Here is a 13,382-nt window from a genome sequence, read left to right on the forward strand (position 1 = left end):
CTAAAACTCCGTTTTAGAAAGCAATAAAAAAGCCGTCCCAAACGAAACCTAAGTTTCATCCTAATTATCATAGTCAAATTCAAGAAGGGTCAAAATGATATTTGATAAAGTATTTAGCTATAATAGTCAAGATGTAATATCTTTAATTTCATAATCAAAGTCATGATAATAAATGATATATCTTCATAAGGGAAAGATATATCATTTATTATCAATCATTTGAATGTGACGATAGTGGCCGTCGTTGATTTTCTTGATTTTCCTAAAGAGAATTAATTAGATTTTTAAATGGATCTAGGGTCTTTAAATCTCTATAATTAAAGTTTACCTTCAACTCTTTCTCTAGTCTTATCAACAAGAAGAAAGTCATCAACAAAAAACATACATCAGAGTACAACCTTTTGTAAATGTCTAGTGGGAACATTCATTACTAAAGCAAAAAGAAACGGGTTTACAACTGATCCTTGTTGTAATTCAACTGAAATAGAAAAATACTTGGTCAAACTACTTTGTGTTTGAAAATAATTAACAACTCATACATACATATTCTTAATGACTTGAATATAATCATTGTTAATCTCTTTCTTATGTAGAACTCTCCATAACACTTCTCTTGAAACTTTATTATATGCTTTTTCTAAATCAATAAAAATCATATAATTAAGTGAGTAATTATAACCTATGAACCCAGCCTTTGTCATGTAGGCCACCTTACTTTGCACCACCTTTGAGAGGACTTCTTACAATATAGTCGCAGTAGAACATATACTTCTTTGAGGTCCCAACCTCCTTTTATTTCCGGCGATTATGGCCTCGTTTGGGAAGGCTTAATTAGCGTCGTTTTCGTTTCGAAATGGGGAAAATACTTTCGGTCGCTGTTTGGAAGCCTAATTTTCGCAAAACTGTGTTTTTTACACCTTCATTATCTTAACGATTTGCAAAGCTTTTTTTTTCCTTCTCTGCTAGTAAAAGACCTTATCGGAACATTCATTCTCATCTAGAAAGGAGTTCTGCTACCAAACGAGGCCTATGTCTGAACGAAAGCTTCAAAGAATATTAACATTGTGAATTGTACCCAAGTGACTTGCGTAAAACTTTTGACCAGTGAAACTACTTTGAAGACGAGGGCTGAGAAGCAAAAGAAATGAAAATTAAGTAAGAGAGACAACAGGAGAAATCATAAGCCCCCTTTGTATTAATTAGTTATTACTACTCTTTTTGGGCTCTTAGGCTTTACGATTGCTCTCTTGCTTAATAATCTCAGGATTGGTTAGGCTTTACAGGAGGCCAAAACGTCCTTCATGCATAATTACAAGATATAAATAGAGAAAGTTGAGACTATCTGAATAAGGGAGATTCACTTCCAATTATTTCCCCTCCTTCGCTGAAAGCCTGAAGTAGTGATTGTGTTCTGACCACTATGAAACTTGCAAGCAGAGCTAATATCCATCAGTCTCTGAGAGGTCTGCTTGTTGATGTGGCAAAGTGACCATCTTTTCATTGCCTACTAAAGCTTCCAATGGGTTCTTTGCTCAGAGCTAATTGTTATCTATCAGAAATGAAATTTTCAACTCTTAGGCTTAGAGTAGGACAATTTTCTTACTGCTTTCTCGTGCAACTTTCTAGCATAATTTTTTTTTGAAACAAACGAAAAAAACAGCGACAAAAAATTGTCCCAAATGGAGCCTTAGTTTGCCGATCCCACGTAGTGGGATAAAGGCTTGATGTTATTGTTGTTGTTGGAGCCTTAGTTTAGAATATTTTCTCAGCTCCCGACCACCTTTATCTTTGAAAGATGGATTGATCCACGACTCATAATAATCTATGTACATACTATCTTTGGCACATCCTTTTCTTTTAGGTTCCGTTTGGTACTGCTTTTTGTTGCTTTATTTTAATTTTTATACTAAAAAATTGCTTTAAGAAGCAACAAAAAAATTGCCCTAAACGAAGCCCGAGTCTTTCTAAAATTTCAACATTAATTTTATTTATCTTCTTAGTTGCCTTGTCAATACATTTTCTAACTTCCATCATATATATCCAATTCAATTAGTCTATTTCTTATAATATTATCTTTGATAAGTTTTCATCATCATTCCTCTATAGTTGTTTTCTCAATACATTATTTTTAATTTTATCAGTGATCTTCAAAAGAAAGTACTTTATTAATTCATCGTGATTACATAAGGTGGTTGCCAAACTCTGCATTTTTAAAGATGTTATAGTCTTCGTGGCTTAGTTATTCTTAGACTTTGTTTGACATAGCTTTTTTATTGTTTTCTAAAGCAGTTTTTTAGTAATTTTTTTTAAAAAAAAGCTGTTTTAGAAAGCATAAAAAAGTCATTCCAAACGAAGTCATAAACAAATGTCTGCGGAGGGGCTTCCCATGATGCATCAATTTGACTGTTGTATCAGAAACATCATAGCTGTTTATAAAATACATGAATGTTCTGTCAAAAAAACAAAATAAATGACAAGGATAAGTTCAAAATTAAGAACTTAAACGGCATTGTTTAACTCTATTGCGAGCCTATTAACATACCTGGACTTAAAATGCATTTCTTGATGACTTTTTCTCTAACTTCCAAAGAGGTCAACTTGCTCTTTCTGATTTTAAATCAGCACTGAATTCAGCTTGGAGAATTCTCTTTAATTTTTACATGTTGACATTTTTTAAGGAACTTGAGAGGGATTGCCACATGGAGATTGGAGATCATCTCATCCCAATTTGATTCCAACCCTGCAGAAGTGATCAGATCAGATCCAATTGCTTACCAGCCTAAACTGGAAGCAATCTTTTCTTGCCAAATGTAAGGTGCAGTAACTTCTCCTGGATGAGCAGTATTTGCACATATGGCTAATCATAAAATGAGAAATATTGAAGATAATATTAGGTTTAACGCAACTCATCTTGATCTGTTGGTTTCACTACCAAAAAGATGACTTTTTCTTAGCAGATATTTCGGGCGGTTTTAAATCCGTTGCTAAATTAAGCACTTCGACAAAACTACTCCGCGTCTCTACCTGCTCATAAACAACTGCGGAATGTCATTGTAGCGCATTGCAATTACAACGGTCGTACATCGGTCATAAAACCGCTGCAAGGAAAAAATTAGCGGTTATAATCGCCGGTATAAGTCTAAATTTATGCTGCGATTGCCCTATAAGATGTGTTGAATTCAATATTTGTGTATGTGATGTGTGTGTGAATCTGTCTTAATTGAAAAAAGGTTTACGGGTAATAAAAAAAACTTAAAATCAACATAAACTACATAATCGCTAATTTTATCATTTTAATTTAAAATTTTGCTTATAGTTTGTTGAAGGAGTCTTTAGACACCATAACTTTCCCTTTACTGAATTTGTATTTTCCACTCACTTTATTTATTTATTTTGATTATATATGACTCATACAAAAATAATTTAAATATCTATTGATATGACTTTTACTAACCAAGAAATAGTAAATATATTCTACATTACTATATAATATAGAGAAAAAGAAAAAGAAAAAAAAACTCATCATCATTACCTTTATAACAACCATTGGAAGATCACTTTTATGAAATTTTCTTTTTTTTTTAACTGTTCTTGTGCTGGTGACATTTATACTAGTTTGTACAATTTTATGGAGGACTGAGCTCACTCAAAGCAAAAGGTGGACTTCATCTAAAGCTTTGGATGGCCACAAATTACTATTGGGAATTAAGTCCAAATAATTAGATCATTTTCATAAGTTCTCGAGTATGACATTTTCATATTTATAAGGTAAAAAAAAAAAATTTGACATTTGAGACAATTTTTGTCCTTAAATTATATAGATTATTTTTATTGTACATCCACGTAAGCTTCTTCTTTGGTGTTTTAACAGGCAACGATCGGGTCGTCATACGGATATTCCATCTCATGAGAAATTCCGTCAAAGGACTTGCTTAGAATTAGTAGAGAAACTAGTCCAAGAAGAATGATGGGCGTCACTCTCTCACACATCTACCAAGGGACCCACGCTATGCTGGGTGACTAGGAAGTTTCTCACCAAACAATCAGATTGCCACTCACCTCAGTCAAATCCTCCCCCTTTGAACTCGCCCAACTCAGCCACAGGAAAAACGCCTAACCCAAGGACTTCATACTCCGTTTGGCTACTACTACTATGCTCTGGGAGCCTTCATCCTCGCAAACACCTTTGCTTGCCTTTCACGACAAGGCGATCTTGAGCCTGCTATGCCAGTTGTTGACCTAATAAGATAATTCGCAAACTATAAGTCCATCTCCTCTAGACTCACCTAGAGACTCGCCCTACACCAACTCTTCTTGCTTGAGCTTTCCCTATGATAGACAAGTTGCCAGGCCTTTGACTTCGTTCTCTTGCAACCAATCAAGAGGTGACATGTGCTCTAGATTGGTATGTAGCATTGTATGAATATTCTAAGTAGCCTATATTTTTATTTTTTAATGTGTAGTTTTTCCTATTGCTCTTAAAACCTTATAAATAAATGGTGATGAGGAGCAATTTTGAGACTTTTACCTTCTTCTTTGGATCATTTGGGCCTCTGCTTGAGTCTCACTTCTTGTATTTTTTTGTTAAAATAGTGAAGATTTTGGCAGCATACTCTCCTTCTCTCAACTCTTTCTATTCTTCATTCTCACTATCAAGTTCTAAGCTCACCAAACAAATCTGCTAGTAAAGTCTGAGTATCTTTCACCAAACAAATATGAATTCAACATTCATAATTTAACGTTAATCTTCAAGTTATACCATTGAAAATACCTAATTTATTAAGGAATTTGAATCTTCTCTAACTTTCATCATAATTACAAAAATTCAACTATTTAATTTATTTTAGATGATTGAAAATTATTATTTTAATTTTTAAATAATTCCATGGATTTAAATTCATCCATCCAAAGCGCATAAGGTAATTAAATTTAATAAATATATTTTACAGTTATAATCAAAATTCCTCTTTGAAATGAATATATATATATATATATATATACACACACACATGGAAAATATATATATATATATATATATATATATATACACACACACATGGAAAATATATATATATATATATATATATATATATACACACACACATGGAAAATATATATATATATATATATATATATATATACACTCTCTCTCTCTCTCTCTCTCTCTCTCCTAGTTAATTAGAAACAAGTGTGTGTTATTGGGGAATTCCTGTGCAGCTTCCTACTATAGAGCTGATTCTGGACAAGCTAAGGGTTGTGGGATTCGTCTTCCTCTTTGTTTTCTAGCTCTTGCATGTAACTGCAAATGTTGCTGATTAATGGAGGCCTTAGCTCTTAGAACTCTTTCACAAGTGAAAATGGTTTAAGACAAAATCATACTTGTAAAGCTTAAAGCTTGAGCTCCATTTGTCTCTCATAATTGTTGTCCCATCCACAATATTTTCTATATTTTTTTCGGCTTCGTTTGGGACGGTTTTCTTCCTACTTCTTAAAGCATTTTTGTACTAGAAAATCATTTTAAGAAGCAGTAAAAAAAATGTCTCAAACGAAACCTTAATCTTTCACTTCTTTTTTCAGCTGGAAATCTTTTAATAATCATACAATATTATCTGAAAAAGTCAACCAATAAAGTTTTGGAGCCAAAATTTTTTGGCTTTTTAATTTTGATATATGATTGGGATTTCTTATTTATTGTAAATATTTGATTGAGATTTATAAAAGTAGGTTAAATCCTTGTCAGGGGATGTGAATTTTCTGTTGATTTTGAAAGATATCATAGCTTCATGTTGTAAATATTTGATTGAGTATTGTTGCTGCTATAAATAGATGTTTTGTGGGGAATGTGTTCAGAAACCTGCAACAACAAGCAAATAGGAAGAAAAAAGGGTAAGTAAGGCTTCCTTTGATACGGTTTTCTTTAAAAACCAGTAAGAAAGCTACTTTAAGAAGCAATAAAAAAGCCGTCCCAAATGAAGCCTAAGTCAAGTTATATTCATTAATAGAAAGGTGAAGAGAGAACACATTCAATATATACCAAGACTTTATTTGTGACAGCTTTTTTACTGCTTCTTAAAGCAGCTTTATAGTACAAAAATTAATGTTTTTATACTAAAAAATTATTTTAAGAAGCAGTAATTAAGAAAGTTGTCCAAAACGCAGCCTAAATCTTAATATTGATAGTATGATGGAATCATGCATTTTGGACTTCAGTATGTCCATTCAATCTTCCTCCAACAAGGAACTAATGTCCAATTACTCTTCAAGGGGTAATCTTTATTGATGATGAACCTTTAAATATTATAGGTTTGATTCCATGATGATAAAAATACAAATGGGAAAGCTTGAAAGTTACACAAAGTGAGAAGCATCCTTGGTCATAGAAGAAACCTAATACTTATAGGTCAACTCTTTAAAGAAGGGTTCAACACTACTTTAACAATTGATACCTTCAAGGTTAACTAAGGAGCAATGGTATAGCACAAGATAACAATATTATCTTCTTTAATAAATTACAATCATATGAAGAGTGCGAGCCATAAGAGCTCAATTAAGTGTTGATATAGACACCTTACACAAATAATTAAGCTATGTGAGTGAGAGAATAATCTCAACATCTTTCACTCCCAATGATAACAAATCTTTTGCGGTGCCATTTAATAATTTCTATTGGCCTAATTTTAGCTAGAGAATTAATGATTATTTTATTGCGCACTATTTTATTTTATTTTTCTCCTATCTATTTCAATGCAAGCCAAAAAAATCTCTTCACAAAATTCTTCCTCAAAGCTAACTTTGCCTAAGATTCCTTAATTAGATTCTCATTAGTAATATTATTAACTAATAAATAATACTTTTATATAAAAAATATGACACTACTCACATTTGACAATTAGAGGAAAGCCATCAATGTGACAATTGTCAGCAAATCATTCACCTTCATAAAAAACTTTCATACTTCATGTAGGGTCGTATAATTAATAAAATCTGCTTAATTCTGCTTCATTTTGGACAACTTTTTTACTGCTTTCTAAAGCAGTTTTCTAATACATGCAAAAAATTCTACATAAGTTTTTTTTTTTTTACTAAAAAGTTGCTTTAGAAAGCAATCCCAAATAAAACTTAAACCGTTTAGTTAAGAAGAAAATTACGCTTATGAAAAATATATATAATATTAGTATAAAATATAAATCTTGAGAACAAAATAATAATTTTCAATTTTGAAGAGAATATCATTATCATTTATCATGATGAATATGTAGCATTTTACAAACTTGAAATACATGCAACCAATAGTTAATTTTATTTAAATATTTATTTTTGCTTAGTAAAAAGATTATGTCAATTTCAATTTTGCTAATAATTTGTACTTTATTGCAAATGCTTCCCTCTAACTTCATTCACCTTAGGCTGACCAATTCTATGATATCTAAATTACAATTAAGTCTTAATCAATTGCCCCTTCTTCAAACTAGCAAACTGATAATTCTCATATTTGAAATGGTAAATAACTAAAAAAATAAGTGTTATCTACTTCCAAAAAAAAAAACAACCCTAATTTTATGATGCTTATGTAGAGAGATTGGAAATTTTCTTCATTCAGATTTGATTAGAGGCCAATTAATAATAATTAAATACCTATAGTGTGATATATAATCCATGAATTATAATCATAATTACACCCCAACAATCCTAGCAAACAAGAACAAAATGTTGTGAGAGCCCAAACTCTTAATTATCGAGATATTGTCCACTTTGACCTAAGAGCCTCACAGTTTTGTCATGTTGGTGTAACTTCCCAGGAGGTCACCCATCCCATAATTTCTACGAGATGAACACGCTTAACTGTGAAGTTTCTAAAAAAAAATCAAACCATTATATCAAAATGGGCGTCGATGTTTAAGATTTTAGCTTCTTTTACTTAAGAGATTTCATAGATGTGATCATAAAGTCTAAACCCTAAATAAATCTGACACTACACTACTAGGACATGCTCTCACAATCGAAAGGTCTTGGCTCAAGTGATATATTTATTTGATTTTAATTGAGAGGCCTATTGGATTATTATCATTCAATGCAACTAATTATGATTTTTTTCTGAATTTTAGTAAACCTAATATTTGTAATTGGCATTGTGCCCACATTATATGTGTAACTGACCTTATGTTAATCACATATCTATATTGATCTTAAATATAACTAATAAAATATGTTAAAAGAATTCTATCCTCAAAAAATAAAAAAAAACTATATGAGGGTTTGAATAATTTGCCTAATTAAGATAAAAAAGCCCATTTTCTCCTCATTTTAAGGCATTTTATTATAATATTTTCAATCTTATTAACCGTTTAGGTTAGGTGCAATTAAATGATAATAATAAAAAAAAATTCAAAAAATCATAATCCAATTTTCATAAAAATTAATATTAAGAAAGTATATAACACAAGCCAATTTTTTCATAATATTATTCTACTTATTAAATTTCTAATAAATTTCACAATAAATATCTTCATTATTTCTAAATATTTCTACCAATCAAAATTACTTAATTTCACGCCGTTTAAATACACTAAAAATAAAATAAAATAATTTAAAATATTATAATCAAATTTTAATTTTTATAAATATTAAATCTTTGAATGTTGAGACTCATCATAATAAATTTTAAGCATATTATCCTCACATAAATTTTTTTATAAAAAAATATTATATATAAATTCTTCAACTTATCTCAATCAAAATTAAACCAAAATAAAAATTGATCCTTTTTAAATGTTAAATCACATAGATCCCTCCATATGCTTTGCAAAGATACCCTCACCCAAAAAAAAGACCAAGTAAATGACATCCACCCACTAAAAACTGATTCAAACCCCTCTTCTTCCCTCCATTATAAATACCCATCCTCTCTTCTCCACCGCCGGCAGCCAATCCCCCAATCCATCCATGGCTAGGAAGCGCAAATCCCCCAAATCCGACGATGCTGACAACAACTCCTCCTCTACCGCCGCCGCCGCCGACCAAACACCCACCCATCGAGTCCGAAAACGCTTCGTTGGCGTGCGCCAACGTCCTTCCGGCCGTTGGGTCGCTGAAATCAAAGACACCATACAGAAAATAAGAGTCTGGTTAGGAACTTTCGACACTGCCGAAGACGCCGCCCGTGCCTATGACGAAGCCGCTTGCCTTCTCCGCGGCTCCAACACGCGCACCAACTTCTGGCCTTCCACGGCCACCACTCCCGCTCTCCCTTCCCGCATCACCGCCCTTCTCCTCCACCGCCTTAAGGCCAGAGCCTCTGGTTCTACCATGGCTGAAGAAGCCCAAACACAGGGCCAAGGCCAAGTAACACCTTTACAGTACGAGAACCCGCAGGCGCCTCAGCCTCAGGTTAAGGAAGAAGAAGAAGAGGAGGAAGAAGAAGAAGAGAGTGGTAATGATGAAATACCATTCGAGTATTTCTTAAACGAGCCGTGTGAGAGCACTGACGTTGTTTCAGGGGAGCTGGAGGAAGAAGGGGAGGAAAAGATGGGAGTTGATTTAAACGAGATGGATTTTCAGTATGGAGGGAACTATTACTCTCCTTTTGAGATAGCAGAGGGGATGGAAGAAGAAGAAGAGTGGGCAGGTGGTGGTGGCGGTGGTGAAGATGGTTCATCGATGCTCAGCGCCGCCATGAAAAGGATGAAGTATGAGAGGAAGATATCAGCTTCGTTGTATGCTTTTAATGGGATATCAGAGTGCTTGAAGCTGAAGTTAGGGGGTAGAAATGGAGGAGGCGATCAGGCTATGAACGACCAACTTTTAAGTCTGAGCAAAGCGTGTAAGAGACAGAGAGTGGACGATGTTACAGAGAGGGTAGAGGTGAAGAATGAAGATTCAGAGACTGTTTCTTCAACTATTCCTCCATCTTCTTCTTCCTCTTCTTCTTCCTCCTCCTACAGCTCTTCTTGCCTGAAGAAAACGCCGCCACCAGCAGCTTTGAATACTGAATCTGAATGGTCGATTTGGGGTTCACTTGATCTTTCTCCAATATGTGTGGCTTCTAATGCTGTTAAGCTGTAATTTGATTGCCCGATATTGGAAGCTCAATTCTGTGATCAAGTTCTTAGCTTTATAATCCAGTTAGTAACTTTTTATAAGATTATAAAAACACAGTAGATAAACAGCAGGGAAAGATCTATAATTTGTATGATGGAACATCAACTGAAATTGTCCCTTGTGATTGCTGTCAGGAAGAAAGAACTTTACTTATGTTTTCTGGTTCTTTTCGCCTCACTTCTGACTTTATTTTGCAGTTATTACTTTATATTATCTTCTTCAAACTCATGAATGAAGAATTTTCTCCTGAACTTCCACCATTTTTCTCTTTCTTAAGCTTGCTGGAAAGAAAAACTCACCATTCTGAAACAACAGAAACTCTCATACATAGAATTTTTTTTTAAAAATCGACAGATTTCATTATAATAAAAGAAAAATTGTCTACAAATCTGCATCTTACACATTACAGCATAATCATTCAATTAATATTGTAGAATTTGTAGCTTAAAGGCGACAGGCCATGGCTGTCCTTTTCAGCCTGTAAGCCTGGCCAACAACTGCAAAGTTGTGCTCTCAACTATTTAATTTTTAATTGTATTGATCGAGCTAAACAATAAGATGAACTCGTTGACATAATCCTTACAGAGCAAAGGTCATCAATTTTTATTTATTTATTTATTTATTTTTCCTGCTCTGTTTATGCAAATATTAGGTAAACTGTAAGCCACCATTTCAATATTGTATGATTTATTTATTTTTTTTCAACGATATAGACAAAAGGGGAATAAAAATCAGCTTCGTTTAGGCTCAAAGGGAATTAATTGAAGGGTTTTGTCCAAATGTATATGCACAGTATCAAATTGGGGCTTAGTTTGTGACAGCTTTTTTAGTGTTTTTTTAAGCAATTTTTTAAGTATAAAAATTATTTTTTTGTACTAAAAAGCTGCTTCAAGAAGCCCAAACGAAGCTTGAGTATTATCAAAATATCATCAATAAGTATGACAGAAAAGTTAAATCACCAATGTATTTTTGCTGTATAATTTTGAAAAATTATATAAAAATATGATCATTTGTAAAATTAATGGAAAAAAATAAAACAAACGACGATAATTTATTTGCGGTTGGAATCCCTCAAAATTGTCTTGTAGTAATTTGGCATAACACTGAGGTAAACTTCTAAATAGTCTCCAACTATTTCTATATGACAAATTTATGCTTCGTTTGTGACGGCTTTTTTATTGCTTTATAAAACGGAGTTTTAGTACAAATTTTTTTATTTTTGTACTGAAACTCCGTTTTAGAAAGCAATAAAAAAACCGTCCCAAACGAAGCCTTAATCTCAAAGTATCACATTGCTTTTAATTTAGTCATTTAGTTGTATAAAATTGAATCAAAATAGCCCGTTTGAGACTAAGGCTTTATTTGGGACGGCTTTCTTGCTGCTTTTTCTTAAAGCAGTAAGAAAGCCGTCTCAAACGAAGGGTAAATGAGATCAATTTTATATCACATTTATTACTCGAGGAATTGATTTTGGATCAATTTTGTATATTTGAGGGGCCAAATTCGAGCAAATTGATACTCCGATATTGAATTGGTCACACACAAACAGTCTGAAAATTATTTTAAGATTTTTCTTGCAAAACATATATTAGTTTTTTTGCTGTATGTTATGCTCAACAAGCAAAATGTACTAATTTGACTAAGTTAGGATAATTAAGAGTTTTCTACAATAATATTATCATAGATTATAATAAGCTTGAGTTTTATATTTTGCTGATAATATAAAATAACATATCAACATTGGTGTTAATATATTTATTATCAAAGGAGGATTATAATAGTTTATACATATGATGATGATGCACATTGAATGACCATATCATAAACATTAAACACTCCATTTTATGATTAACTTTATTAAAGATAATCATAATTGTATTAAATGTAACATTGATCAAATCTACTATTGGGTGTAAGCATTTTTCTCATTTGTGAAGTGTTAATGACTATAATGAAATGATGAAATTATTTATATGCAATGATATATAACATAAATGCTAGACATGCAAATGTATAACTATTAGCTAAATGGAATGATAGAACTAATTATTACAAAATAATAAAAAATTACATGTGAAAGAATCATATTTAATTACTTTGGAGTAAGTACAATGATAATAATCATTTTGATACATTATTTGAAAATACGTTCATGAATTTTGAGGTAATATTTAAATTGAAAATTTTCAAAATAGAATTCAGGATCATTCAAACTCTGATTTAAACAAATTTATGGCCTGAATGAACTTCTCAACAAGAGGAACAACCGACACGAAAGGTGATATGATTTAAGTTCAAATGAGCCCAAAATAAGCACTGGAAGAACGATTGAAAATTTTAGGAAATTAAGGGGTCATTTGGTTTGCAGAAAAAAATGCAAAGTAAATGGAGTGTTGTGCAAAAGGAATGCAATGCATTTGAAATATTTTGGAGTTATTTGAAGGAGTGTAAAATAAATGCAAATGATTAATTTTTTGTTTGGCTTGAAGTAAAATGAGTGCACTATAAAATCAAAAAATGGTGATGGCATGTGACTTGGTAGCAGTGAAGGTCGATTGTTCGGAGACGAAGAAGGGTGGCAATCAGTGGTGGAGAAGTTCAACAACAGGCAGCCAACATGCAGGGGCAACAACTAATAGTGGACCGCAATGGCTACAACAATAATGATAGATAATTTATAGTGTATTTTAAGCATGACTAAATCTAATAATTTTAAGTACACTAAAATTGAACTCGAGGGTAAAGTAATTTAAAATTTTACTCTATATATATATTTTTTATTTCGATACCAAACATCAATATTTTCAAAGGCACTGCATTTAGAATGTTTTACAACCATTTTACTTTAAAACTAAATGACCCTTAAGTAAAGGGCCAATGATCTCCAATCTTTGCATGCTTACAATCTAAATGAGTGGATGTACAAGAGGAATCCAACAAGCCTAATATCACTTCGTTCTATCATTAAGTCACTTTATTACTGAAAGAATGATTTATAACAAAAAAATTAACATGAGTCGTCTGATAGAGTATTTTGGAATTTTTTCTAGCTTTATCAAAATGCCCACTCATAATAACCAAAAAATAGAGCCCTGTTATCAACATGAAGGGGACCCTAAATTGAAATAGAAGAAAGTTTGGAGATTTGAAGAAATTTTGAGCTCTACCCAATATTTGACGCTGATAATTGCAATTAGCAAACGCTATGAATTGCCTATCATTTTCCAACTACCATCGCTTGGTTGTCATTGTTCATCTATTGTCGTTCGATGACTATTATCTAA

At 32.3% G+C, this 13,382-nt stretch overlaps 1 protein-coding gene across 1 annotated transcript; it reads left to right on the forward strand.

Annotated features, from left to right (window-relative positions):
- The first annotated feature begins 8,902 nt into the window (after positions 1 to 8,902).
- LOC110109222 (ethylene-responsive transcription factor ERN1-like) lies at positions 8,903 to 10,323 on the forward strand. The gene has a single exon (XM_020840182.2). It carries the CDS (start codon positions 8,944 to 8,946, stop codon positions 10,060 to 10,062), a length of 1,119 nt encoding a protein of 372 aa, XP_020695841.1. The 5' UTR covers positions 8,903 to 8,943; the 3' UTR covers positions 10,063 to 10,323.
- Positions 10,324 to 13,382: the final 3,059 nt, after the last annotated feature.

This window comes from Dendrobium catenatum, unplaced genomic scaffold, assembly GCF_001605985.2.
Source record: "Dendrobium catenatum unplaced genomic scaffold, ASM160598v2 fragScaff_scaffold_1520, whole genome shotgun sequence".
NCBI lineage: Eukaryota > Viridiplantae > Streptophyta > Magnoliopsida > Asparagales > Orchidaceae > Dendrobium > Dendrobium catenatum.